Raw genomic sequence first — 26,581 nt, 5'->3', positions numbered from 1 at the left:
ACTTTTCAGCTTTACTGGACTGACGGCTGTCACATGTAACCGTCTGCTGGAATCTCTGTACAAGGTTTATACAGGAAAAACCAGGAGCGTCAGATTCTTGCTGCAACTTAACATGTGAAGAAGTAGAGACTACAACATATTAAGGGGTTGTCCAATTGTTACTATTCCGTCTCATAAAAGTACAACAAAAATAAGCCGACTGCTGGGACCTCCAGGGAACAACTGTAATTTGCAGGGGAACTCAGCAGCAAGTGTTCAGTCCCCCTGCAGCACCTCCACAGGTGAAATGAAGCATTACATAGTTCCTAATTAAATCAATGGGCGTCACTGTAAACACAAACATGTCGGGTCCTCCAGGGTGAGAGACGCTCTTTGTAGGCACTCTGCTCTGGCTAATAGATCAGGATCTTGAACAGGGGACCTCTTCTATTAACTTAAAATTCCCTCATAGGGTCTTTGAAAAAGGGTTTTTCTAAAACTAGACAAGTCCTTTAGGAGAGACCATTCCCTTTAAAAACCTGCACTTAAAATGGGGTTGTGTGATAAGAAAAAAAAAAAATAAAATATGTATTTATAGAACCAGTGCCACCCTTGTCGATAGGCTGTGTCTGGTACTGCAGTTCCAATAAGTGTGGCTAAGCTGCAATACCTGACACAGCTCATAGAGAAAAGTGGCGCTATTTCTGGAAAAAGCTGATTTACTAATCTTAACCCACAACCCCTTTAAAATCTCTTAAGACAATCCACCTTATTAAAAACCATCCAAATTTATTTACATACATATCAAATAACATTTCACTTCAAAATAAAACCGTCCACATGGATTATAGTCGGAGAACAGAAATGGAGACGGATGACAAGGAACACTAGAGGTGCAATGTGCTGCAGGCCCCTGTGATCACGGGCGTCTCAGATCATGGACTCTAGCAGTACAACCTTCTAAAATCGCCCGTTATTGTTGGAGGGTCACAATAATTTTACAATTAAAAGGGGTTTTCCCACAAAGGACATTTATCCACAGGAGCGGTGATAACGTATGATCATTGGGGGCCCCACCAATCACTAGAACGATAGACCCGCGGTAAGATGTTAAAATGTAGCGGGAGTCGAGAACGCATGCTGCCGCCCCAATTCAAAGTCTGTGGGACGGTCAGCCGAGAACAGTGCTTGACTGACACTCCCATAGATTTTGAACGGTAGCGCGCATGATCGACTCCCCGATCTAGTGATCTGTGGGGATCCAAGCGATCACCAGACTGTGGAGAGGTAATAAATGTCCTGGAGGTGAAAACCCACATACAAGAGATACCTGTAAAACAAATACCACCCAAACACTGCCACAATAGAAAATGTCAAAATTGGTTTGATCACAGCAAATATTTATGGCATTACACTCTATAGAAGTATCGCACCCCCCCCCCTACCACCCAGAGTGCTCCAGTATACAAATCCCTATTAACTCAATATAGTATAAAAATATAAAAGTTTTTTTTAAAGTTATATATAAATAGGGTTAGAAGTACGTAGAGTGCTCCAACTTACCAAGGCCCCATTCACACGCCCGCAGATGTCGCCTGTAATTACAGATCCATTCTTCATTTCTTTGGCCAGCGGACACCGACCCGTATATTTATGTGAAGGTGCCCGTGTCGTAGAAAAATGGCGTAAAAAAAAATAGGACACGTCCTATTTTTTTTTTTTTTAATTTTATGGACCCTGCACCCATAATTTATAATGAGAGCACTGTCTGCAAATACGGACGACTGTCCACAGCTGGCAGTGCCTGCAACTATGGACCCGGTGGTGTGCATGGGGCCTAATGCTGGACACAGAGGTCACATGTACCATACTAAAATGTAAGGGAAGGACAAAATCAAAAACCTAAAAGACTATGTGACATTTTGATGGCCATTATGGGGTATTTTAAGATTTTGATTGGATCATGCCTCATGCAGATGGTTGTACTATGTATTCAGAATATAGCGCCCATAGGCTCGGTACATACTGTATCTTTGTAGGGCCATACTGTTTATCACCTGCCATATTACAGAGGTTTTCTGCCTTAGGACTATTGCTTGTAGGGGAGAAAACAGTTCCTCATGGGCGGAGCTATACAGAAAGGAAACATACTGAGACTGCAGACTTGTGGATCCTAAAGGGAGGACGTGAACAGCAACAAGTATCAACATTTTCGGTTTTGTTCAAATGGTACAGTACAGTTTGTATCGCCCCTGTACATATTAGGGTATATGGATGTCATGGAGGGCAGTTTCCTGCTAGGGACCCCCTATCGATTAGACAGGCACGGCTGTGATTAGTAGCCTGACCTCTGACGAACCATCTCCTACATGCATTACATGAAAGGGGGGGGGGGGGGGTTTCCTTATCCCCCCCCATTGTTCTGGTGTAATATTTTGCATCTCGTGTATCAAGGTCTCCAATATCAGCATTCAAAATGGCAGGAATACACGTAAATTAGAGCTGTAGACCGTCCATATCACATTATAAGCTGCCATATGTGTCTATGTGCTTGGTACTATGGGGTTTAAGTATCAAAACAGTCTCTGAGAAGGTGTGGCCTTGAGGCCCATAAAACATTGGCGTTCTTTGAGTCCCTGTATCATGCCTCGCCCGTTCAGACCCTGCAGTAGATATCAGTTTTGCGTGGACTGCTCCTTCAAGGATGCGACCACACATGGCGTACTTGCATTGTATTTCCACGTCGTAAAAACAGGTCGCGGAAAACTACAATGTCCTGTATTTATAAACCGTCCCACGTTTCAGTCTTCTAACGAAAAGTCAAATGGCTCAAAGTCTCTTCTGAAGGACTTGGCCTGGCTCTCCTCCTCGTCCTGGCTGAGCTTACAAGCCTTCCAGTCGGCCCTGGTTGGTATATTCAATATGGCTTCGCTGGCCAACACTTCCCTGTAATTGAAGAAAAACATAGAACGATGAGAGAAACCGACACTCAACATCCACCATATCACCGGTCAGTTGAGAAATTGCACACTCGTGTTACCCATTTAAAGGAGCCACAGCCTAGAATATCTTACTGACCAGCACAAAACAAGAGTACCCCAAAATGGTGCGATTATATAAAGCCAATCCCAAAAAAAAAAAAAAAATTGAATCCTCAATGCCAAAATTGGCTGCAATCTCAAGGAGTTAAAAGGACCCTCTACACAGGAAGAATTCTGACCATAACAATCGCCGATCTCAAGTCGATCAGTACTTGTTTAACTCATTAAGAACGGAGACATTTTTCCATTTTTGTTTTTCACTCCCCACCTTCCAAGAGCCATAACAGTTTTTATTTTTAAGTCAATGGAGTGGCGTGAGGGCTTATTTTTTGCGGGAGGAGTCGTAGTTACTATCGGCACCATTTAAAAGTACCATATAATGTACTGGGAAACTGAAAAACAATTTTGTGGGCTGAAATTGGAAAAAAAAAAATAACTGTTTCCTCCATTGTTTCTGGTCTTTCGTTTTTTTACAGCTTTCCCCGTACAGTAAAAATATATAGGTTTTTTTTTATAATTTACTACTTTTACAAAGAAAACCATTTGTTAAAAAAAAAAAAAAAAAAACATGGAGAGTCAGAACTTATATTTTTACGTGGATTGAGCGGTGGGAGGGCTTATTTTTTGCGGGACGAGCTGTAGTTTTTATTGGTACCATTTCTTGGCACATACAACTTTCTATTCAATTTATTTTTTGAAAAGGTGACCAAAGAAACGAAACAAACGATTTGGGTGGTTTAAATTTATTGTTGGATCGTTGGATTGCTGGTACAATACACTGCAACACTAATGTATTGCAGTATATTGTTATTTTTACAGGCTTCTGTAAAACAGAGGCAGAGTGAAGGCAGTCCAGCGGGGCCTTCATTGGGCCCTTTTGCTGCCATGACAACCATAGTCACCCCCGATCACATTGCAGAGGGGGGGGGGGGGGGGGGGTAGGGGGGTCGCGATGAGCAGTTGAAAGGGATGCCCCCTCTATTCAACATCTCAGATGCTGCGGTCGCGATTGACTGCCGCATTTGAGGAGTCAAAAGGCCATGAACAGCGCGATCGCTGTTCCTGGCAGTTAGTCCAGGGTGTCAGCTGTAATACACCGCAGACACCCGCTGAGTACAGAGCATGCTCAGCCCGTGAGCGCCCTCCATACTTCCCTGACACTTATTGCATAAATGTATGTGAGGTGTCAAGGGGTTAAAGGCACGTTTACACAGGCCGATGAAGTGTATGGAGACAACTGATCTTACAAACGCTTATTCGCCCGATTGTCGGCCCATGTAAACAGGTCTTTCTCAGACTAGCTGCTCATATCTGCACAGGTATGTAAGGGTCCTCCTATAAGGTCCGACATGGGCCGTGTAAACGAGCGCCGATCAACGAGACAGCTCGTTGATCGGCGCTCGTTTGCTCCTGTCATAAGGAGCTATGTTGGAGGACGAGCGCTCGTTACTCTGATCGCTCGTCCCCAGACATTTCTATCACGTCGGCAGCGCGTCTCCCCATTTACAGGGAGATGTGCTGCCAACAATAATATTTTCTGCTGCATAAATGATCTGATCACCTGATCGCTTGTTCATCGGGTGATCATTGCTCTGTGCAGACAGGACAATGATCGGGAATGCAAGTTCATATGAACACTCATTTGCCCGATAACTGGCCCATGTAAAAGGGCCTTAAGTGTTTCCAGTCTTAGAATGGGAGATATGTGAGATAAAGTGGTGATGAATGGGATAGGAATTTCTCAACTTCCTGTCAGTCGTCCACTCGAAAAATATTGCAGCCTCTCCCAGGCCTGGAATGGCTGATAACAGAACAGGTTATATTCAAGCACCTGTCCACATTCCATCTTACAGTAATATCCTACCTCCCAAACTGCAGTGGAAAGTTTTTCTTTATCCTATGAAAGAGTTTTTCTCCGTTATCCAGTTCGACATAAAAATAGGGCGTCCCAGGCTGTACAATCTAAAAAAAGCAAAAAAAAAAAACAAAAAAACAAAACAGATGGAGTAGCAGAGAATGTTATAATGAAACAGCTTATCCCACCACAACGCAAGGCTGGCAAATAGACACACGCGGGTGGAGGAGGGAACACATACCTGCTTGATGTCCGTGTGCTGCGGGATTTCCAGCAGTTCTATGTTCTGTTCCTGAGCTTGGACAATAAAGGACTCTTTAATGTCATCCGTGGCACAACAGCTTAATGGCAGAGGAACCACCTGGTAGAGAAATTCAGATATGCCAAGGGGTTAATATGTGATCTAGATATATATTACGTGTTTACTATGGAGTGTCAGCCTTCTAATAAAGAGTGCCCTCATGTCATGTGTTTTCTAGGCAGCACCCACATATGACGCGGTTGCCAAGCAACAGGCCCTGCAGTGAGTGGGTGACTACACCGGATCTCCCTGCGCAGCTGCTGGTGGTAGATCGTGCTTTACCGATGCTTCAATGTATCCTAGATAGATATAGGTAATAGTGCTGGTTATACTTTTCGGGGAAAGCTGGGTGACAATCCAACTCTGCTCCATGCAGCGATACGAGGATTTATCAAGAGGGACATGGACCAGAAAGGACTCCAATCTCTTCTCCCAGATACCGGAGAGGCCACATTTCTGAAGATTGTTAAGTGCAGACAGACCTTGCAGCTCCGACAGTAAAATGATGAAGTCGATGCCCACAGGAAGTTTACTGCGGATGTTGGCAAACACATTGGGCAATCTGAATGACTATATAATTAAAATGGCACCGCAGCCCCTGGATTTTAAAAAAAAAGGACAGTTCTGTTTACAGTGGAGGAATCTGTAGTCAGAACAGGTCAAGCATCGCTTATGCTCCTTAAGGCGGGGTTCACATTTCGCGGATTCGACCCTTTGCATTGCAAAGGGTAAAATCTGCATTGAAATCTGACACGTGTGAACTCAGCCCTAGGCCGGGTTCCCACGTAGCGTAAACGCTGCGGAATTTCCGCAATTGAATTCTGTGTGGAGATTCTGCAGAATGTTAATGAGATTTAGAAAATCTCAGGCCCACGCTGCAGAAAAAAAACCAAAACAAAAAACGTAAAAGTTGATAAATTGATCTGCGGTGCAGAATTCAATTCCGCAGCCTGTCAATTTATGATTATTTTCTATTGCGGGTTTTCCCTATTGAATTCAATGGGGATGAAAAACCTGCAACAGAAAGCCAAGTGTTGTGATTTTTGCCGCGTAATTGCTGTGAATACTCTGCAAAAGTCGCAACTCGGGAAAATAAAAATCATACTTACCCAAAACGCCCTCCTCCTTCATGCAGTCCGGCCTCCTGGGATGACGTTACATCCCATATGACCACCGCTGCAGCCAATCACAGGCTGCAGTGTCATCCAAGGAAGCCGGACCGGACAGCAAAGGAGGGCAGCGTCGTCATAACAACGGCTTATGTAAGTATTCGTGTTTTTTACCACATCAGAAATTATGGTGCGGTTGTCAGACGGAACGTACTGCGGGTTCCAGGTCGGATACGCTGCATTTTTACGCAGCGTATCCATCCCCTGGGAACCGTGCCTTAAAGGAAATCTCCAAAACTGATGTATTATGCAGCGAGCAGGGCTGGAGAGAGGGCGGTCAATGAATCGGTCAGGCCTCGCCCCCCTCACTAGACAAAACTCAGAAACTGATTAATAAAAAGGTGATCCTGCCAGTTGTCGGCGTAAACCGAGCCCAATAAAGTCTCAAATGACGGACATCTTGGTGTAAACGTGCTACTTTTCAGGACGCTTGCCAGTTTAAGAAAAGTGGGTGTGGTTTATGTGAAGTGGGCGTGGCCTACAACTTTTAAAACAGACGTACCAGTACTAAATCAACTAGGCCCGATTTCATTTTCTGACTTGACGACGGTAAGGACAGGCATATCTACACAACTGGAGGGACTATACAAGGACATTTAACACATCGCAAAAAATGATTGCAGAGAATATAGAAACGTAGGTTACTGTTTCTTTAAGAGGTAAGTCATCACTGGGACAGTTCGTCCCTCAGACCAGTCACGTCATCATGTAAGACAGGAAAACCTGACTTTCCAGACTTAAACTAATGAAATGTAATGATCTGTTCGAGTCGATGCGGCACCGGAGGGCACAGATCTGGAAATGACCTCAGGCACCGGCCACTCTTATTATCTATGTCACGTTTTCTGACTTACCCGCAATGTAAACGGATGAGCCTCCGCAATAACGTCACAATTTCACTTACATTATAGTTGAAAAACATTACGTACAAGGGCTTTCCCTATAAATTGTATTGCTAAGAAAAATCGGATTAATAATGTACCCCGAGATGGAGAACGGCATGACTAATCCATGGCTGCCGGGCTGTTCCCCCTCTTTGCTGCCAGCACTGTGCCCATCCAGCTCTGAGCTGAACACCTGACTCGTGTGTCAATTCTGGTGACTGAACATACAGAACTTTATCTATAGCAACCAGTCTGCCCGACATCCCTCCGCGCAAAGCAAATTGGTAATTGAATTGACAGAAAAAGAAAAAGAAAAAAAATTTAAAAAAAAGGGGTAACGTTTGGCAGAGTCTTAAAGAGAATCTGTCCCATCTCCTGGCAGGTCTGTTTTAGTAAACACTTGTATACCCCATGAAATCACAAGTTAAATTTACTCATACATTTCTAGGAGGAACAACAGAGGAACAACACCGAAATCTAAGAAAAGATGCTCCAGAATTGTTCTCTCATGGGGAATACAAGTAATTCCTAAAACAGACATGTCAGGAGAGTGGACAATATGCCTCTCGATTTTTACCTACTCTATACAACGAAGACCCCCCAGAGCGCAGAGTGTACCGAATGCCCAAAAAAAGTACACAGCCCCCCCCCCCCCCCCCAGACTGTTTCTGGGAGATTCTATCACTCACTATTTAAACTTTTGTGGCCAATGAATATGGCTCAGCAACTCCCATTGATTCCAAATGGTCAGGCCCCTACTAACCAACGCCTTAGGATCTAGCCCAATCGATAGGTCCGAAAACATTATGGAGGACAACCCCTTTAAGGCAAGCGTGTGAAAATAAGGCGCGCTCTATTCAATTAGGCTATGACCTCTGTCACTGACCAGGGTTATGAACACATTTCCATTTCATGCACCAAACACCAAGGTCATACAATGGTCAGATGGGCTGACTGCGCCCACTAGCTCAGTCATCGCTTGGTACTGCCCACATTTAAAATTAGCTTTCAAAGACATTTTTGATTCCTTCCTGTGGTGAACCACCATAGAAAACCTAAAATACAAAACACACACACACACGAAACACGGCTCTTACTTGCAGCTGAAGGTGCTGACTCCTGTAGTTCCTCTCAAACATCACGTATCTCTTCCCCTTCGACTTGTAAAACTTCTTCAGGGAAGCTTTATATTTCTCACACTCTTCAACCACCTCGGAAGAGAGGTCCACCATGGCCTGGTAGTGCCCGATGGGCAGAATGAGAACGTGGTCCGACGTCAGGCCGCCCTTAGCAAGAGCGATGTAACACTGGAACCAAAATCAAGCAGCTTCATGTAAAAGGGGAAGTAAAGTGGTCACTGCAATCTCTGCAGGACCCGTAAATGCAAAAGGGTTAATTACTAAAATAGAGATGGCCATAGCCCACTGTGAACACCGTCGTTTTTTGTTTTTTAATTCTGGGCCGATAAGATTCTTAATATATCTTTACAGTAGCATGGATACTCCAGATTTCTCATACAGAGGTCCAAATGTCCTTCTTAGACCGTAAAGTGATAAAGTTCTGGCTGCCTGCAACCACCCCCAGAGGGCGCTTGTTACATAATGTTTATACACAGGACTCATAACACAGTATGCGGTTAGCTCCCTCTTGTGGTGGCTGCAGGTAGACAAAATCTTTACATCTGTGTGCCCGGGATTTGGAGTTCGGTGTCAGGAAAAAGGGACTCCGACCGCTATAAAGAGCTAATTAAAAAATGAATCCACACAAGATGTTTGACCTAAAACACTATGTTAGAAGGTGGACATGCACTTTAAAATAGGTGTTCCAGGAAACAGCACTGATGGCCTAGCACTAGGATAGGCCACCCATTGGAACCGGAGGGGGTAGTTGGAGCTCAATTTTCTCGCAATGGAACTCCAAATCCCGTTAGCTGCAGGAAGACAAAATCTTATCACTGGGGGATTCATGCCAAATGGCTGCGAACGGCTTTATTACGGAGTTTGACATTTATACGCTGAGCTCCTATGCGCCCCCTAGTGGTGACTGCAGCATACCAGAATTGTATTAAAGGGTTTTTGCACAACTTTTTTTTTTTTTCTTTTTAAGTCATTGCAATTTTTCTGTCTTGTTCTATTATTGTCCTGACTGTTTGTTTACAATATTCTGCGCATGCGCATTAAAAGCCTGTTCATTGCGCCTGCACCTTTAAATACAATTGCGCCGGCGCAAAAAAAATATTGTTTGAGCCTTTTAGATTCCGCTTCACTTCTGCCATACACCAGTGTTTTGTACTACGTACAAGTGACAAGTCCACTTTAAATCTACTCGGAGAACAAAAACCACAACTTTATAGCTGAACTCTGCAATAAACAAGTGTGACGTCAGGTAGTCATGGGAAACGTGCCAGGACGAGGTTACTGCAGATACAATTATCATGAGATCAGTGCAGGAAGAGTGAGAACAGCAGCACAGCATATACACAAGGGGATATCCACCTTCTCCAACATTTACCTCCACATTTATAGGGGTTGTCTCTTTTAGAAAACACACCCCCGATTAGGGAATTCTGGGTTAATAGAGGGGGTGGGTGGGGTTTCTACGTTCAGGATCCTCATCTCTTGACCAGAATGGAGAGTATCTACAAAGAGCGTCCCTTGCTCCAGAGGACCTGTCCTGTATTACACAGACAACCCATTAATATGATTGGGCACTGTGTAATGCTTTTATTCCCCTGTGGTGGCGCTGCAGAGAAGTTGAACACTTTCTGCCAGGTTTCCCCAGATTACCTCGGCTTGTTGGGGGTCACAGCAGAGAAAACACTGATCTGCTTATTGTCAAGGGATCCTACGTACAAGGTTCAAGCTATTTTATTTTAAAGAGATCTTGCCTATTAAGCCAGATTGCCCGAGGGGGGGGGGGGGGGGGGCGATACAGGACTTTTTATTTTTACTCGTGTTAAAGAGTCTGTCACCACATTATAAGTGGCCTATCTTGTACATGATGTGATCGGCGCTGTAGATTACAGCAGTGTTTTTTATTTAGAAAAACGATCATTTTTGATGGAGTTATGACCTATTTTAGCTTTATGCTAATTCGTTTAATGACCAACTGGGCGTGTTTTACTTTTTGACCAAGTGGGCGCTGTGGAGAGAAGTGTATGACGCTGACCAATCAGCGTCATACACTTCTCATTCATTTACACAGCAGCATCGTGTTCTTACTAGATCACTATGTGCAGCCACACACACATTAATGTTACTCAAGTGTCCTGACAATGAATATACATTACCTCCAGCCAGTACGTGATGTCTATTCAGAATCCTGACACTTCTCTGCACTTCACACAAGCACTTCAGCTGCTTAGTTCTAGCGATTGGTGGGGGTCTCAGTGCTCGGACCCCCACCAATCCAAACTGACATGTCACTATGACATGTCAGAAGTTTGTCAAACGTTTAGCTCCACTTTAAGGCTACATTCACACGAGCGTATCAGATTCATGAGCGTGAATCTGGTCCGTGTGTGTAGCGTTATGCATCAGTGTGCTTTGCGAGGGGCTGGGTTTGTCACGCACATCTTTTATTTATTTTAAATCAAATGGATTCACAAAACATGCACCGCACACGTGTGTGCATCCGCGTGCTGTCCGCGGTTCACACACGCATTGACTTTAATGGGCGCTTGGTGCGCGATAACGCACCAGTATAGGTTATGCAGCGACTCTCGCTGCGTGAAAACGCACGTGTGAAATCAATAGGTCTGTGCGCGATTTCCATGCGCAGCACACGGACGTTATTCCTGCTCGTGTGAATGGGCCCTTATACAGAGATGATGTATTATTTACATTAAACCTAAAAGGTCACTTATTAGTATAATTCTTTTTAACCTTAATACTTACGTGTTCCCCAATACTGACCACCAGATGCTTCTCCACTTCAGGACTGGCAAGACAAAACCAGCAGGGTCCTGTTGGCTGAGCTGTAAGAAGAGAACGCTGGTTAATAGAAGGTTTCTCTGCCTGAAGCTCATTGAACACTCAGTAGCCTAACCCCTGAAGGGCCCAGCAATTTTTTGGCCTTGAGGACAAATTTTATCGTTTTCTTATTACGGTGTTCCAGGAGCCATAACTTATAAATTTTTCGGCTGATGTAGTAAGTATACGTTTTTGCAAGGAGCGTTGTGTTTCATCAAAAGCACCATTTTGGGGTACATTAGTGTATTGAAAAATATTGACTTTTTAAAAATTTATTTTTCAGGGGGGGGGGGGGAATATAATATACAAAAAAAAAAAAAAAGCAATTCCGCCATTGTTTTTTGGGGATTTAATTGTTAATCCGTTCATGGTGCGTTATAAAATGAAGTGTTCACTTTATTCTGCGAGGCGGATACGATTACAGCAATACTGAATATAGTTTGTGTTTTACTACTTTTGTACAACACTTAAAAACTTTTTTTTTTTTTTTTTTTTTAAATTGTGTGTAGCAAAACTCCCCCATACAGAGTCCTCGGTGGAGCGTGCAGGCGGATTCAATAGTGAGAAGGCCGATGTCAGACTCCTCTGGCATCGGCTTCTCTCTTTACAAAAGGATCATGCGTATTCAAATTTAACATGCCCGATCCTTCGGTCCCGTCAGGGGAGAACCAGGACACCCCCATATACATTAGATGGTCAGCAGGTCCCGCTGATATTGGCCGACGCACATCTAATGCGTATGATCAGCTTTAGCAGCCCCGCCATTATCGGACTGCCGTTGACACTATTCACTACACAGCGCTGATTGAGAACTGTGGAAGCGGAATTGGAGTAGACAGAAATGCTAATAAACTATAGCAGATCCCCATAGGTCAGTTTGGGGCGGCCATGTTGGGTCCGAGGTCGCCCAAAGAAAACAAAACAAACACAATAAGAATCAATTGTATCTGCATCCTTTGGTCGCAGACAATTGACAGCGCTGGTGGGGCAAGAAAATCATCGGTCCCTGATCCACCATTCGATACTTTTTTTGTGAGGTGATCTCACTGCCTGCATCGCTGTGCTGGAGGAGGAATGTCAGAAAAGACCAAGCCTGCATCACTGGAAGAGAGGACAGGGCAGCGTGGCACCAGCTACAGGGGGCAGCGTGGCACCAGCTACAGGGGGCAGCGTGGCACGGCAGTGGAGATGGTGGGCCTATGGTCTACCTAATCCGCCACTGGTAATAAATCACTATCGGCGTCTGGCTGTCAGCCGGGCACACAACCTATTCCTGCTATATTGCAGGAGCTTTGAACCCGCTCTGTACATTTAAATAGTGCAGATTTAGAGCCCAGGTCCCTAACAGGTTAACTAAAGAGCATTGACAGACAGAGTTCGGCTATTTCATGTCGTGTAACGTTATATCCAGGGAAACATCACCCCAAACCGGGAAACTTGTCACTCACGGTGTTTCCTTGGCTGTTTTGCCTGGTGCCCGCCCCTCCCATCCGAATGACGTTTCTTTCCTTGCTGCCTTTTCAAGTCAAAGAAAAACTGCTGAGCTGGTTCTTCCTGTGGAGATTTGAGACATGAATCAAAATTAGTCGGCGTCTAACAAAGAATAATCCAAATGAAAGTTGTAATTAGGAAAAAGTCTGAACAACATTAAATCCATAAGGTCAAGAGGGAAGCCTTGTGAATAACCGGATGCCGTGTCACTACCAGCGAGGACCTTCTGGGAAGTTGATGCCGGGGAGAAGCTATTAGAACGGATTGATAAACGAGAAGATTAATGAAAACTCAGTCATGAAGAGGCTGGGAGATTCGTGTGATCAACATGCTGAAAGCCGTAGTCCTGCCATCTAGTGGTGGAACAGAGTATAAATCTGGAACACTGCACCTATTGTGAAGCAGGAGAGACAACACACACACACACACATATATATATATATATAGCTACGACGGCCATGAACGACACACACTGCTCCAACCCTCAGACATAGCCCAGGGGCCCCATGTGTTCCCCATCTGCTTTCCTTTCAAGATCCAAGGCAGGAACAGAACGATAGACCGCTTTAAAATTTGCACATAGGTTAAAAGGAATTCCTTCAATGGCCATTAATGGGACCTGCTTGGTGCAAGATTATAAAATATCCTGGATTACAGTTTATCAAGCAGTTCCTAATATACAGCTGTGCTTTGGTCAGGTAGTTTTGGTTCCAAATTTGCATGGATTTCAGCCAGATCGGCAGGCCATTTCCGGTGTGCGAGTGTGTGACAAGACTTTAGGCCATGTGCCTAAAGTCCTGCTTTACCCAGACATCTAGAAATATTGGATAATGGCGTACCTAAATGCACACAGCTTTGCAGCCGGTGGCTCGCTCCCCAGGCAAGCAGAGTGCTGTAGTATCACCGCTTCATGTGTCCCAGGAGGCATCCATTTGGTCTCCCCCTATCTATTTCTGGCTAGAAACTTCTAATGCAGCGCACTCTCCAAAGAGTGCCAAGCCCTCAAAACCCACCTCCAGCTGAATAGGAGTGTATTAGGGTATATCCACATTCGGGGGATTTGTTGCAGAAATATCTGAGACGGTCCTACTCGTATGAATGGGACTAACAGTGTGTGCTGCAGAAACAACCCCAGTCACATGTATGGAACAGATTCTGAGTGGCCACGTGTCACTACAGCCTTAGGAGACAGTGGACCAGTTACTTCAGCCATGTATTAGCATCTCACAGCATGCAAACATGAGAAGTGTTTTACTTCTGCACACCCTCTCCCAAAAAAAAAAAAAAAAAGTCTCATCCATGATCACAAGTTTCTATATGCTTTTTACTTGGGGGTTGGGGGCATATGTTTATTGTCACACAACACCACATCATTTTACCTCCTCTAAGGCTTTAGCCCCAGCAGTCGTCTTCGCATCTTTTCCAGATTTCCTATATGGGTTTTCGGTGACATCTAGTGGCTGCTTCACCAGCTCCGCTGAATCCATCAGACTAACTGGCACAATGCTAAACGCATAGATGCACTGCAACGTGAAACAATGGAGGGTTAAGCCTTACAGAACCAAAACTGGTCAGCAATGTTGTACACACGTGCATCACACGCTACTTTTCTTACCCGGAATATTACTTTAAAATTCTGAAGGTATTCAAGAAGAGTCAGATGGAAGAGAGAATTACTGCAGGATCAGACTACACAGGGTTTGTTTGTAGTCTGTTACCATGGAGACACAGGGCAGCATAAACCAACTCAGTTTTTTTTTCCCTTTTTAAAAAGACGCAAAGTAAGTTGATTTCTTATTTTATACACTTGCCCCAACTGGAATATAAGGCATAAAACCATCGTTTTCAAAGCTCTAGGTGCAATATACAGCGCGCAGCACTTGTTTGAAGTGCTAGCTGATGCTCTGCTCGGGGACTCAAGCAATAGGCAATGTAATGAGTTCCCCTTGCTATCGTGTTCTTGATAATTCGCTGACACGAACACCGCAAGCCCTGAGTGCCATGGGGCCGTGCGGCTCGTCATTATTAGAAAAGCTTCAGGACCTCCGGGAACAAGTCACGAGGTTTGAACGGCACCATTTAGTACAGAATTTTAAATTAAACAAGTGTTAAAATTGTCCCGTCAGCAAAAATGTTATGGCGACCCTCTGGTTCCCAGTAAGCGTGTCATTGTACGTGTAGAATGTAGAGATTTCATACCAAGTGCCCTCCTTTTCAGTGTGATTGATGTGCTGCCTCCCAGTCCCCTCTTCATGTATGCAAAAAGGCCACCAGCTTCTCAGACTACCCTACAGTGTGCTTTAGTAGTAGCATCCCCCCCCCCTCCCCCGTTTTTGACTACAATCAGCGCTGATCCATCCGAGAGCAGGGAAAGTGTCTTAGGTCCCATTTACACGGGTCAATTGTCGGGCAAACGACTGTTCATAGAACACTAGTTGCCGACAATTGCCCTGTGTAAACAGGGCAGCGATCAGAAGATAAACGAGCAAACGCTCAATCATCTGCTGATCGTATCGTTTTCGGAAGGACATCTCCCTGTGTCAATAGGGAGACGCGCTGCCGACATTATAGAAATGTATGGGGACAAGATCGGAGTGACGAGCGCTCGCCCCCATCCATAGCACCTTGTGAAAAGTAGCGCCGATCAACCAGCTGCCTCGCTGATTGGCGCTCGTTTAGACGCCACAGGACAGGCCGTGTAAGAGGACCTTTAGACTACTGAAGCACACGGTGTATAGGGTACTCTGAGGAGCTGGTGGCCATACATTAAGAAGGGACTAGGAATGAGACAAACCTTGGCTGCAACATTGAAAAGGAGGGCACCAGGTATATCATCTATGCATCCTGCTTGAATAGTTAAATTGTGTTACTGTGATCCAGGGCGTCGCTATCAGGTGTGTTTTTAATGTAGATGCCGGTGGCCTACTTTACCTTTTTCTTACCAGGATTGCCGACACTTGCCAATGCTATGAACCGACTGACATGCTGGGCATTTTCTTGCAAGACGACATGGTTTCTATATTAAAAAGGAAATGTCACAAATAAGTTCTAATGCCGGAAAGTGGCAAAAAAAAAAAAAAACAAGTGAAAAGATCTCAATCAACAAAGAACCGGACAGACGGATGACGCCACACGAAACAACGAATGATGTTTAAAGAGTCCTTACCGACCTGTATGGAAGCCGCTCGTAGTTTTCTCCTTGTAGTGCAGAGAAGTGATATCGAGGCTTTAAGCTGGCAGCGAGACTGGCGACGGACGCAGATCCACAAGTTTTCACGTTTACATCAGTCTGAGGGAAAAAGAAAAACTAACTCATTGAGGGAGAATTACTAAGCAAAACATGCCGGAATCCGGACAAACGGCACCACAAAAAAAAAAAAGTGCAAATTGATTGCGTTTTAGATAGTTTTGTGCCAAATCTATTATACGGAGTGCGCTATATTTGGCGCTGTTACGGTCTATCTGGTCTAATTGTATCCGATATAACTCAAGATCCAGATTAAGTGTCCCTCTAAATAATCCCTATAGCAGTCAAATATAAGTATTCTCCTAGTCCTTCAGTTGTCCATAGGGGGCAGTATTCTAATAGTTAGTGTTTGAGGAGAAAACATTTAGTGTAGTGTTTAATCCCTCCCTATACATATGCCTTTTAGGTTCCCAAACTCAGGCGCCCCTTTTATGAGGCACTGCAAAAGAACATCTCTCATTCTGGCGGACATGGCCCATCCATGTATTACAAGTAAGGCCATTCATCTCGCTGCCAGGAAAATGCCTGCATCGTCCCCCAGGATAATCCTGATGAGAGAGAGAGAATCCCAGCAGTTTATGTATAAAGTCTGCAATGTAAGTGATGAATGTTTACTGTACTAATAATGTGAGTATAAATTGTGCCTGGAGCAACAGAAAAAGTAAATGAAAAAAAAATAAAACCTACACACCGGAGCATTGCCATAATTCCAGACATCTTTGGGCCATGGAGACGTCAGCAATATATCCACACCTTTGAATTTGGAGTTTGACGTCAGGGACGTTCTCAGGGACATGACATCCTTTGCAACAAAGCAGTAGGCAGGAGCTGGCTCGCTGGAAGACTCGATGCCACTTAGATAGGCGATCTGGAGGCCGGACGCACCAGTAAATACTCCTTTACGACCTGAAAATTAACGAAATCTTTGCTCAAAAAAAGCTTAGGATATGCTAAGAACTCTTTTTTTTTTGCAGCAGAAACCTGGAATGAGTGACAGCCGCCATGTTAGAAGTTATGGAGCAACCATTTAGTCACAGAGTCACCCGGGCTTCATAGAAATGCACAGTAGCCGATTCTTCCCCTCTACACCGAATTCAATATAGTAAAAAATATTTGGCAAACTGGGCAGTTAAAGGAAGGGTGTAGCGAAAAAAAAATATTTTTATATATCAATTTGCTTTTAGTGTTTTATTAAAATACATTTTATTTTTGTGGGTTTGTGTTTTACTTTTTGTTTTTCTAACTTTTTCTTCACTATGGGGGCTGCCATTTTTTTTTCATCTCTGTATGTGTCGATTAACGACACATACTGAGATGGAATACAGCACATACAGCCCCATAGAGAATGTGAACGGGAGCCGTTCCATTCACTATGGTGTACGCCGTCTGTGTGGGAACGGCGCATGCGCCGCTCCCACACAGTCCAAATGGAAGGTCTTCGGCCGAGCGACATCCGGCGCCATTTTCTTGTGGACCGGAAGCCGCGGCCGGACAGTAAGATGACTACTTCCGGTCGCGGCTTCCGGACATGTGATTAGAAGCACTAGGAGCGGAGGCGGCAGGAGCAGGTAAGTTATGTCTGTGTTTGTTCGTGTTTTACTGTCCGATTACCACTGTATGTAAGCCTACTACACTGTGCATTCGCTCAAAAAATGGCGGCACACAGTGTAGGAGGTTTGAACATTCAATCCCCTCCTTTCTCCTGGCACTAGCCAGGATAAGGGAGGGGGGATTGTGTGAGGACAATAGAGCGAGTGTGTCTTCTCCAATTTTAAAGCATAAAGCAATGAGGTTCTTTACCACATGCCAATGCTGCAATTTTTGGAATTGCTCCCTCTAGTGGCCACCACAGGGAAATGTTATAAATTAGAATCTAATTTATAATATTTCCTGACTTGTGAAAAAATTATAACAATGTCTAATCATGTATACAATAACGGTTTAACTAAAAAAAAAATTCTAGAAACACATTTTCTTTAAAAGCTAGAAAAACAAAGAAAGGAGGAGTCCATTGTTCTTTAATAGGGTGTCTCAAGGTCCCCTCAAAGTTTTATGACTATACTGACGCCCCAATGCCGGTGCCCATAGGGATCCATTCCGCTTTCTATAGACCCTGAATAATATCTTTCATTTGCTATACAGTTAGATTCAGTTCTGCTCCCTTGTCCCTTACTGCTTGTAAGTGCCACCAAATCTTCGGGTGTTCATGGAAAAGCTGTAGAACGTCTCCCATGTATAGAGAACGACTTACCCAAATAGGTTATATTGGTAGCCAACTCACAGCCATCAACATCTTCAAAATATTTCACCGTCTCTTGATTATTTGCCCCAAGAACATAGGTCTGAATAGGAGCTGAAGGGAAAAGTAGAAATTTGAGGATTATAAAATATTTCACATCAATAACTATTCATCATGGGGTTTACTATAGGGGCGTTACAAGAGAACAACAGTCATGTCGTCTATCCTAAGGATTTGCCAGGGTTCAGGACTTTAAAAAAAAAAATCCAAATATATAGAAACCAAATAAACAGGTTTGGTAGCCAAATTAAAAACCAACATTACTACGTGTAAAATAAAGAAAACCTTTACGCTTGAATGTTTATAGCAGCTCTTTGCTTGACCTGATGGAGGACGTCCCGAGTAAGGAAACCCATACGATTATATCCGTATGCCCCAAGAGGGCACATGCAAAGGGTCCCCCTAGGACACGTCTTTGAACGGGTTTTCCGCTTCCATTATGTATAATATGACATACCCTGCTTTGCTCCAGACTTATATTCCTGCCAAAGGGCTTCACTTTCCGGGCCAGTTCCAAAGAAACTTCCAACGCACAACAACAACTGCAAAAACGAAAAGAAAAATCAATAACAAATAGATATGGAAGTATCCAGACAAGACAGCACAGGGTGACCAAGAGGTATTGGTTTCCCGGTACAGAGCATTCCCCTGGCATCGCGACTGCCACTAAGGCCGGCACTTCATGTGCTTGTGCCCCTGCACTACACGCGGACATCCACATCCCTATGCGCAGTGACGGCTCTAGCGGCCTCTCCCGATTGGCCATCGGCAGCACTTGCGACCGTCGCACCGCGAGAACTGAACATCTGAATAATAAGTATTGTTACGATGCCCTCCCACTCCCATCAAAACTGCTGACAGATTCCCTTTATCAGACTAATCTCTCAAGGCCAAATAGATGCCCTGAGGGAGGCGAACGTCAATAGATGCCCCAACAGTACAAGGATCTGCATTGTGACAAATACCCATTAGGGCTAAGGCATCGCGGCAACTTTTGCTGTAAAATTGTCCGTCACCAATGTTTACCTATAAGGAGAAAGTCACGGGACAAACACAAGAACTCCAATATGGTTTGAGTTATTGCGATGGTTGGAAGTTTTACCACGAGGTCGTCAGACGATCACCCATGATTTTACCACAACCGCATCACTGCAACCGAATGTCTCCTTATAGACGACAAGAGCGAGGACAATCCTTACAAAGAGTTCGACCTGGTTGAATTTTCTTGCGATTGTCGAAAAGTCGTCCGTGACCTGGATGGCCATAGGGAAGAGCTTGCGGCACCGCCGTCGCCACGTAGTCCTAACATAACCCTTAGCAAAGCGCAAAGGTCATTTTAGGCCAGAATCGCACACAGTTTTTTGAGCCAATGGCAGAAGTGGATCCAAAAGAAAGGAAAGGTATGAAGAAAAGACTGATGCATCGCCTTTCTTTTATGTCCATTCCGGGGATTGGCTAAAACCAAAAAAAGCAAAAACCAAAAAAAAAAAAAAAACGGAGCCAAAAACTGCATCAAAACCGTTCGCGGGATCCTGGCTTAAAGGGGTTGTGCCAAGATAGACATTCATCACCGATCCACAGGGTAGGTGATAAATGGCCGACTGCTGGGACCCCCACCATTCACTACAATGGTGGCCTCTTGGCGGTGGTCAACAGAAACAGCAAAGTAAATCGCTCTGCTATTTCCGTCGGCCCCATAGATCGTAGGAGCAGAACAGCGAAATCACTGCAAGCTCAGGATCCGTTGCATGATGGAACCCATTGATTTTAATCGGTTCCGTCGAGTCTTCGTCACGGTTCCGGTCATTTTGCTACACATAATAGCACAGTATACTTCACCATTTTGTCCGGCAAAGCCAACCAAATTTGTGACTAATTCCCCTAACAGAGACGCCGACACAGATGTGAACAGTCCCCTAGAGAAGGTTCCTCCAGGCTTGACATTATTTGGTATATTGAAAGTCTAACATTAAATTTACTTACGTCAAACTGTCCGCTCTTCTTCTGAATTTGACGAACCCTGTTAAACAGAACATCAAACTTTCCATAAACATCACCGGAGGCCAATCTGTAAAGAGAAGACAAACCGTCAGAACCAGCACTTACAAGAGTAATGGAGTAAGACGCCCCCTACAGGGAGTCATTGGAATATTACAGGGCAGACTTCCACAATGCATTGGGTGTTCTTAGCAAAAAGATATTCTTTTGTAGTTTGAAACAGCGTTCGATAGATCGTCTGACCAATGTGGTTCCTGGAAGAACAGTTGGCATCAAAAGTGGGCAAAACGGGCCACATGTTGAACCTTGGCATTTGTTCCAATCGATTTCTTTACACGTTCGTGTATTGTGAAGGTATTTTCCTCCAGGCTACACCTTTAAAGGGGTATTCCGGTTACAACAAGTTACCCCCTATCCGTAGGGTAAGGGCTAGCTCGGTTTCCAACAGTTCGGACCCACCACTGTTTACGAGAACGGGGAGCCCAAATTTGCCCGAGCCCCAAGTTTGATCCGAGCAGCAGGTCGCTCATGCGCACTGCTGCTCTATTCATCCTCTATGGCAGCGCCGGAAAAAGCCGAACACTGCACTCGCCCATCTCCGACGCTGCCATAGAGAACGAATGGAGCGGCAATGCACATGAGCGACCCGCCGCTCGGTTCAGATTTGGGGGTTCAGGCAACTTCAGGCTCCCAGTTCTCGTGAACTGGGGGTCCCAGCTGCCGGACACCCACCGATCAGCGAGCTAGCCCTTACACTACGGATAGGGGGTAACTTGTTGTAACCGGAATACCCCTTTAAGGCGTCATGCACACGACCATAGTTTTGCAGCTGCATACTATAGGCAATGGCAGAACACTTTCTATCCTATTGGCGAACGCACACGACCATGGTTTCCACGGTCTGTGCGTTGTCTAGGAGCCCGAAATCAAACAGGAAGTATCATTTTACCGTCCACATTTGCGGTTAGGGCTCCTTAAAGTCAATGCACATCTTGCGTGGACGGTCCGTAAACGGCAGACATAATCACGGACCATGGACACAGCTACGGTCGTGTGTACGAGGCCCAACACTGACAAAATGTCATTTACAGGCAGCAAGTGCCACGGTCAGCACCCTATAGAGTTACTGCTTGCCAACCATTGGTAAGATACTGGTGCAAGTAAAAAGTGGAGCAGTTGCCCATAGCAACCAACCAAGCTGCAGCTTTCATTTTTCAAAAGTACTCTGAAAAATGAAAGGTGGATTCTGATTGGCTGCCATGAGCAACTGCTCCACTTTTACTTCCCCGGAAATGTGTGCGCCATATTCTATAGGTTTCAAACAAGCAGGTTTGAGGAGCAGCTAATACAACCCTGCTCGTCTCTCACTACCCTCTTCCTGTCCATACTCACACCCGCAGCGCCTTCTCCGACATGTCTCCGGCTCACCTCAGCTTCAGCAGTCCGAAAACCCCACTAATACAGCATGGAATACCCACAAGACAACTTCCGGCCAGGCTCCTACCTGATAGGCCAGCCGGAATCATGTGATCAATCATCGCGCTCAACTACGGTTGGGATTTGTAGTTTCATTTATATCGCGGTATTACGGAAGAAACAGGAAGAAAACTACGATTCCCATAATACATCATAGAGTCTTGCAAGATTGTTTTTTCTTAAAGCAGTGAATTTATACATTTTACTAACGTAAAATTGTAGTTTATTTCAGGACAATATTCGGCGAAAACATAAATAGGAGAAAAATATAGACACGCGAAATGTGGGAGGAGTTTATGAGTACGGGAAGGGTTTATTCGCGGAGGGCGTGGCCGTCATTCTATGGGCGTGGTTTTGATTTTGACGTGTAGGAAATACAGGGTATTTTAGTAGGTAATTGGCTGCTTCACTATAGAATTCCAGGCAGGAAACCAACAGAAATAACTAAAATGTAAATAACGGGTGTGCGTTGTGCAGATGCATTTCTCCAACCATGTGATGGCCGCAACACGTGTGATCTAAGTCCTGTCCAGATGAATCACGTGATCCACGTGGCCATAATACGGACGCAAAAATGTGTCCATGTTGTGGCCGCATCAAAGCGTTAGGGCATGTTGACACGGCTTATTTTCAACCGGTTTTTGGGCCGAAAAATCGGAAACGGAACGCCTCCAAACATCTGCCCATTGATTTCAATAGGAAAAACGGCGTTCTGTTCCGACAGGGCGTTTTTTTACGCGGCCGTTTTGAATAACGGCCGAAAGTAGCCCGTGTGAACATGCCCTTATAGTGTAGCGTTAGCAATTTTCCAAGTAAACAGGGGGAGGGACCTGACCTGCGGACCCCTTCACGTAAATTCCAAACCCTCTTGTGTGGCAGAAATACTAAAGGCGATTTGGTAAAAAAATATCTGAATTTTATTGCAAATTGCGGCAAAAAAAGTTTATGGCGGTCCAAAAGTGATAGCGGTGTCGTAACTAAGACAAGTCATACTATGCGCCAAATTTATTAACCCCTTAAAGACGCAACCAATTTTGATCTTCAGGATGTAAATAATTTTTTAGTGCGAGGCCGCGTTATTTGCGGGACGAGTTGTAGCCTCTTTCGCACCATTTTGGAGAACATATACGGCAGTTGTAACAGTCCGGCTCGCTACATATCCAGACCACAGGAGGGTTGGAGAGTAAACAACTGCATACAGGGGACGGAAATAAAGTTTAAAGATTCAATTAACAAAATAAAAACATTATAGGGTTAACCAATGTAGCAGAGTTAAGAACATGAAACAGAAGTTCAAGTAAAACTTCAACAGGAACAGCAGAGCTGAATCCGCAAAACTGGAGCATAGCCGCCCTACAATCCAGCATCGGCAGCACGGACACAGCACATTAGGGACTGGAACAGTAGAGTTGAGTTTGCAACAATAACAGCAGAGCCAAGTAGCAGTAGGTATGCAGAGCTGAGTTTGCAGCAGGAACAACTGAGCTAAGTCCACAGCACGGACACCACAGCTAGGAGATCAGCGAGGCCACTCAGGGTTTAGCAGCGGACATACAGTAGAGCCGGGTTGCAGTTCAGGAACAGCAGAGCCGCGTTTGTTAAATGACAGCCAGGCATTCCAGGCCTCGCAGTGACATAGCAGAGTTTAACGCCAGGAATAGCGGCACACAGCAGCAGAGTCTCAGCAGGCTTATATGCAGAATACCATACAACAAAAATTAGATTGTAAGCTTACAGGCCCAGGGAATCTGTAGTAGAAACAAAATGTAATACTAATGTAAAATTGTGAATATGACAAGGAAATGTTTTAGGGTATGATCACACGGCTTATTTTCGGCCGTTTTTCGGGCCGCAAACAGCTGAAAAACGGCCGAAAAATCGGAAGCAGAACGCCTTCAAACATCTACCTATTGATTTCAATGGGAAAAACGGCGTTCTGTTCTGAAGGGGCGTTTTTTTTACGCGTAAACAAGAAACGCCCACGAAAAAGAAGAGCATGTCACTTCTTGAGCCGTTTTTCATTGACTCCAAAGCTCGGCCGTAAAAAACGCAGCAAAAAATGCGAGTTGCTTAAAAAAAACGGCTGAAAATCAGGAGCTTGTTTCCCTTGAAAACAGCTCCGTATTTTCAGACGTTTTTTAGTAAGCGTGTGAACATAGCCTGATATCAAGTGTTGAAGTGCAAGATGTATCACTGCTGACCTTGAATTGTAATGGCCTGCTATGTGAGTGAAGTGTCGGGGTGGCGTGCTCTCCCTGTCATATATCACCAGCCGTCAGCAGCCTCCAAAATAGCCATGGAAAAAAAACATGAGGATCCGCTGTAGGTGAGCCCAGCGACTGGAAAGACAATAAATTCCGCTCATGCCGCACAATGTGGGATGTCAGCGGGAAACGCAACGGGATCTTGAAATAAACGGCACCAAATCTCTCCCAGATGAGCGATTAAATCGGCTGCTGACCTATTTAGTCCCTGCTGAGGTCGCCAACCTGTCATAGTCCAGAGTTTTCCCTAATTTCACTGGAATTACATCGTTTGTAAGGCCGGAAAAAAGGAAATACAGCCATCCAGTTCAGCCTAATATTCTGCCATGTGTATCCCGACACCAATATGGCAAGCAGGATAAATCAGAATAAATCACTGGATCAACTTCCCATCTCCAGTAATCTAGTAACTATAACTTGTTCTCTACAGGGGGGGCTGTATAGCATTACCTACAGGGGGGGGCTGTGTGGCGTTCTCTACAGTGGGGGCTGTATGGCATTATCTACAGAGGGGGCTGTATGGCGCTAACGCCATACAGCCCCCACTGTAGAGAACGCTATACAGCCCCCACTGTAGAGAACGCCATACAGCCCCCCTGTAGGTAACGCTATACAGCCCCCCCTGTAGGTAACGCTATACAGCCCCCACTGTAGAGAACGCCATACAGCCCCCACTGTAGAGAACGCCATACAGCCCCCCCTGTAGAGAACGCCATACAGCCCCCACTGTAGAGAACGCCATACAGCCCCCTCTGTAGATAACGCCATACAGCCCCCTCTGTAGAGAACTCCATACAGCCCCCTCTGTAGATAACGCCATACAGCCCCCCTGTAGAGAACGCCATACAGCCCCCCTGTAGGTAACGCTATACAGCCCCCCCTGTAGGTAACGCTATACAGCCCCCACTGTAGAGAACGCCATACAGCCCCCACTGTAGAGAACGCCATACAGCCCCCCCTGTAGAGAACGCCATACAGCCCCCCCTGTAGAGAACGCCATACAGCCCCCTCTGTAGAGAACGCCATACAGCCCCCTCTGTAGATAACGCCATACAGCCCCCCTGTAGATAACGCCATACAGCCCCCACTGTAGAGAACGCTATACAGCCCCCACTGTAGAGAACGCCATACAGCCCCCCTGTAGGTAACGCTATACAGCCCCCCCTGTAGGTAACGCTATACAGCCCCCACTGTAGAGAACGCCATACAGCCCCCACTGTAGAGAACGCCATACAGCCCCCCCTGTAGAGAACGCCATACAGCCCCCTCTGTAGATAACGCCATACAGCCCCCTCTGTAGAGAACTCCATACAGCCCCCTCTGTAGATAACGCCATACAGCCCCCCTGTAGAGAACGCCATACAGCCCCCCTGTAGGTAACGCTATACAGCCCCCCCTGTAGGTAACGCTATACAGCCCCCACTATAGAGAACGCCATACAGCCCCCACTGTAGAGAACGCCATACAGCCCCCCCTGTAGAGAACGCCATACAGCCCCCCCTGTAGAGAACGCCATACAGCCCCCTCTGTAGAGAACGCCATACAGCCCCCTCTGTAGATAACGCCATACAGCCCCCCTGTAGATAACGCCATACAGCCCCCCTGTAGATAACGCCATACAGCCCCCCCTGTAGATAACGCCATACAGCCCCCCTGTAGGTAACGCTATACAGCCCCCCTGTAGGTAACCCCCTGGTTTGTGATGGAGAACTTCAGGGGACTTTCAGTCCCCTGTTCTCCCTATCAATGCCAGCGATCACACAGGTATCCCCTGTCCTGTGGAGATCCTGTGGATAGGGGATACATGTCTTTTGTTTAATGGCAGAGCGTGGAGATACCTGCTCTGCCGTAGTGTTCAGTGGCGTCGCGCTGTAGCAGCCATAGCGGCTGCTAGCGGAGCCTCCGGTCATGGTGGGGGCCCGTGCCGGCGGGCGACATGGGCCCCCTCATGCTGCGGGCCCCATAGCAGCCGCTACGGCTGCTACGGCGGTAGTTACGACTCTGATTACACTCCGGAAGGGCATCCAGGCCCCTGTGAAACTCTTTTAGTGAATTCTCCATAAAAACTTCTTTTGGCAGAGATCTACATAGTCTGACTGCTCTTACAGTAAAGAATCCTCTTCTATGTTTGTGAAACCTTCTCGTCTATACGTTGGGGATGCCCTTTGTTAAGGTATGTACACACGCACTGTTTTCAGACGTAATTTGGGCGTTTTACGCCTCGAATTACGCCTGAGAAAACGGCTCCATTACGCCTACAAACATCTGCCCATTGCTTTCAATGGGTTTTACGATGTTCTGTTCCCACGAGGTGTAATTTTACGCGTCGCTGTCAAAATACGACGCGAAAAAAAGACGCCCGCGAAAAAGAAGTGCATGTAACTTCTTGGGACATTTTTGGAGCCGTTTTTCATTGACTCCATTGAAAAACAGCTCCAATAACGTCCGTAAAATACGCCGCGAAAAACGCGAGTAGTTACAGAAACGTCTGAAATTCAAGAGCTGTTTACGCCTGAAAACAGCCCCGTATTTTCAGACGTATTTTGCTACTGCGTGTGAACATACCCTTATAGGTACAGTCCTGGGTATAAATAGATCATGAGAGA

The 26,581-nt window shown here is 45.4% G+C and overlaps 1 protein-coding gene across 2 annotated transcripts; it reads right to left on the bottom strand.

Moving 5' to 3' along the window:
* Positions 1–747: 747 nt before the first annotated feature.
* Positions 748–21,783, bottom strand: CWF19L1 (CWF19 like cell cycle control factor 1). 2 transcript variants are annotated; one of them, XM_075856017.1, is made up of 14 exons: positions 21,628–21,783; positions 20,221–20,305; positions 18,695–18,779; positions 18,190–18,291; positions 16,630–16,844; positions 15,862–15,980; positions 15,623–15,707; positions 14,071–14,214; positions 12,649–12,754; positions 11,126–11,205; positions 8,327–8,536; positions 5,117–5,236; positions 4,885–4,982; positions 748–2,925 (listed from the first exon to the last, which is right to left on the bottom strand). In XM_075856017.1, exons 1-14 carry the CDS (start codon positions 21,648–21,650, stop codon positions 2,781–2,783), a joined length of 1,617 nt encoding a protein of 538 aa, XP_075712132.1. In that variant the 5' UTR covers positions 21,651–21,783; the 3' UTR covers positions 748–2,780. The 2 variants fall into 2 exon arrangements, with proteins under 2 accessions (XP_075712132.1, XP_075712131.1); XM_075856016.1 differs by lacking the exon at positions 21,628–21,783 and adding an exon at positions 21,185–21,325.
* Between the last annotated feature and the right edge of the window lie 4,798 nt (positions 21,784–26,581).

This window comes from Rhinoderma darwinii, chromosome 3 (assembly GCF_050947455.1).
Source record: "Rhinoderma darwinii isolate aRhiDar2 chromosome 3, aRhiDar2.hap1, whole genome shotgun sequence".
NCBI lineage: Eukaryota > Metazoa > Chordata > Amphibia > Anura > Rhinodermatidae > Rhinoderma > Rhinoderma darwinii.
This window is presented reverse-complemented; position numbering and strand designations above follow the sequence as displayed.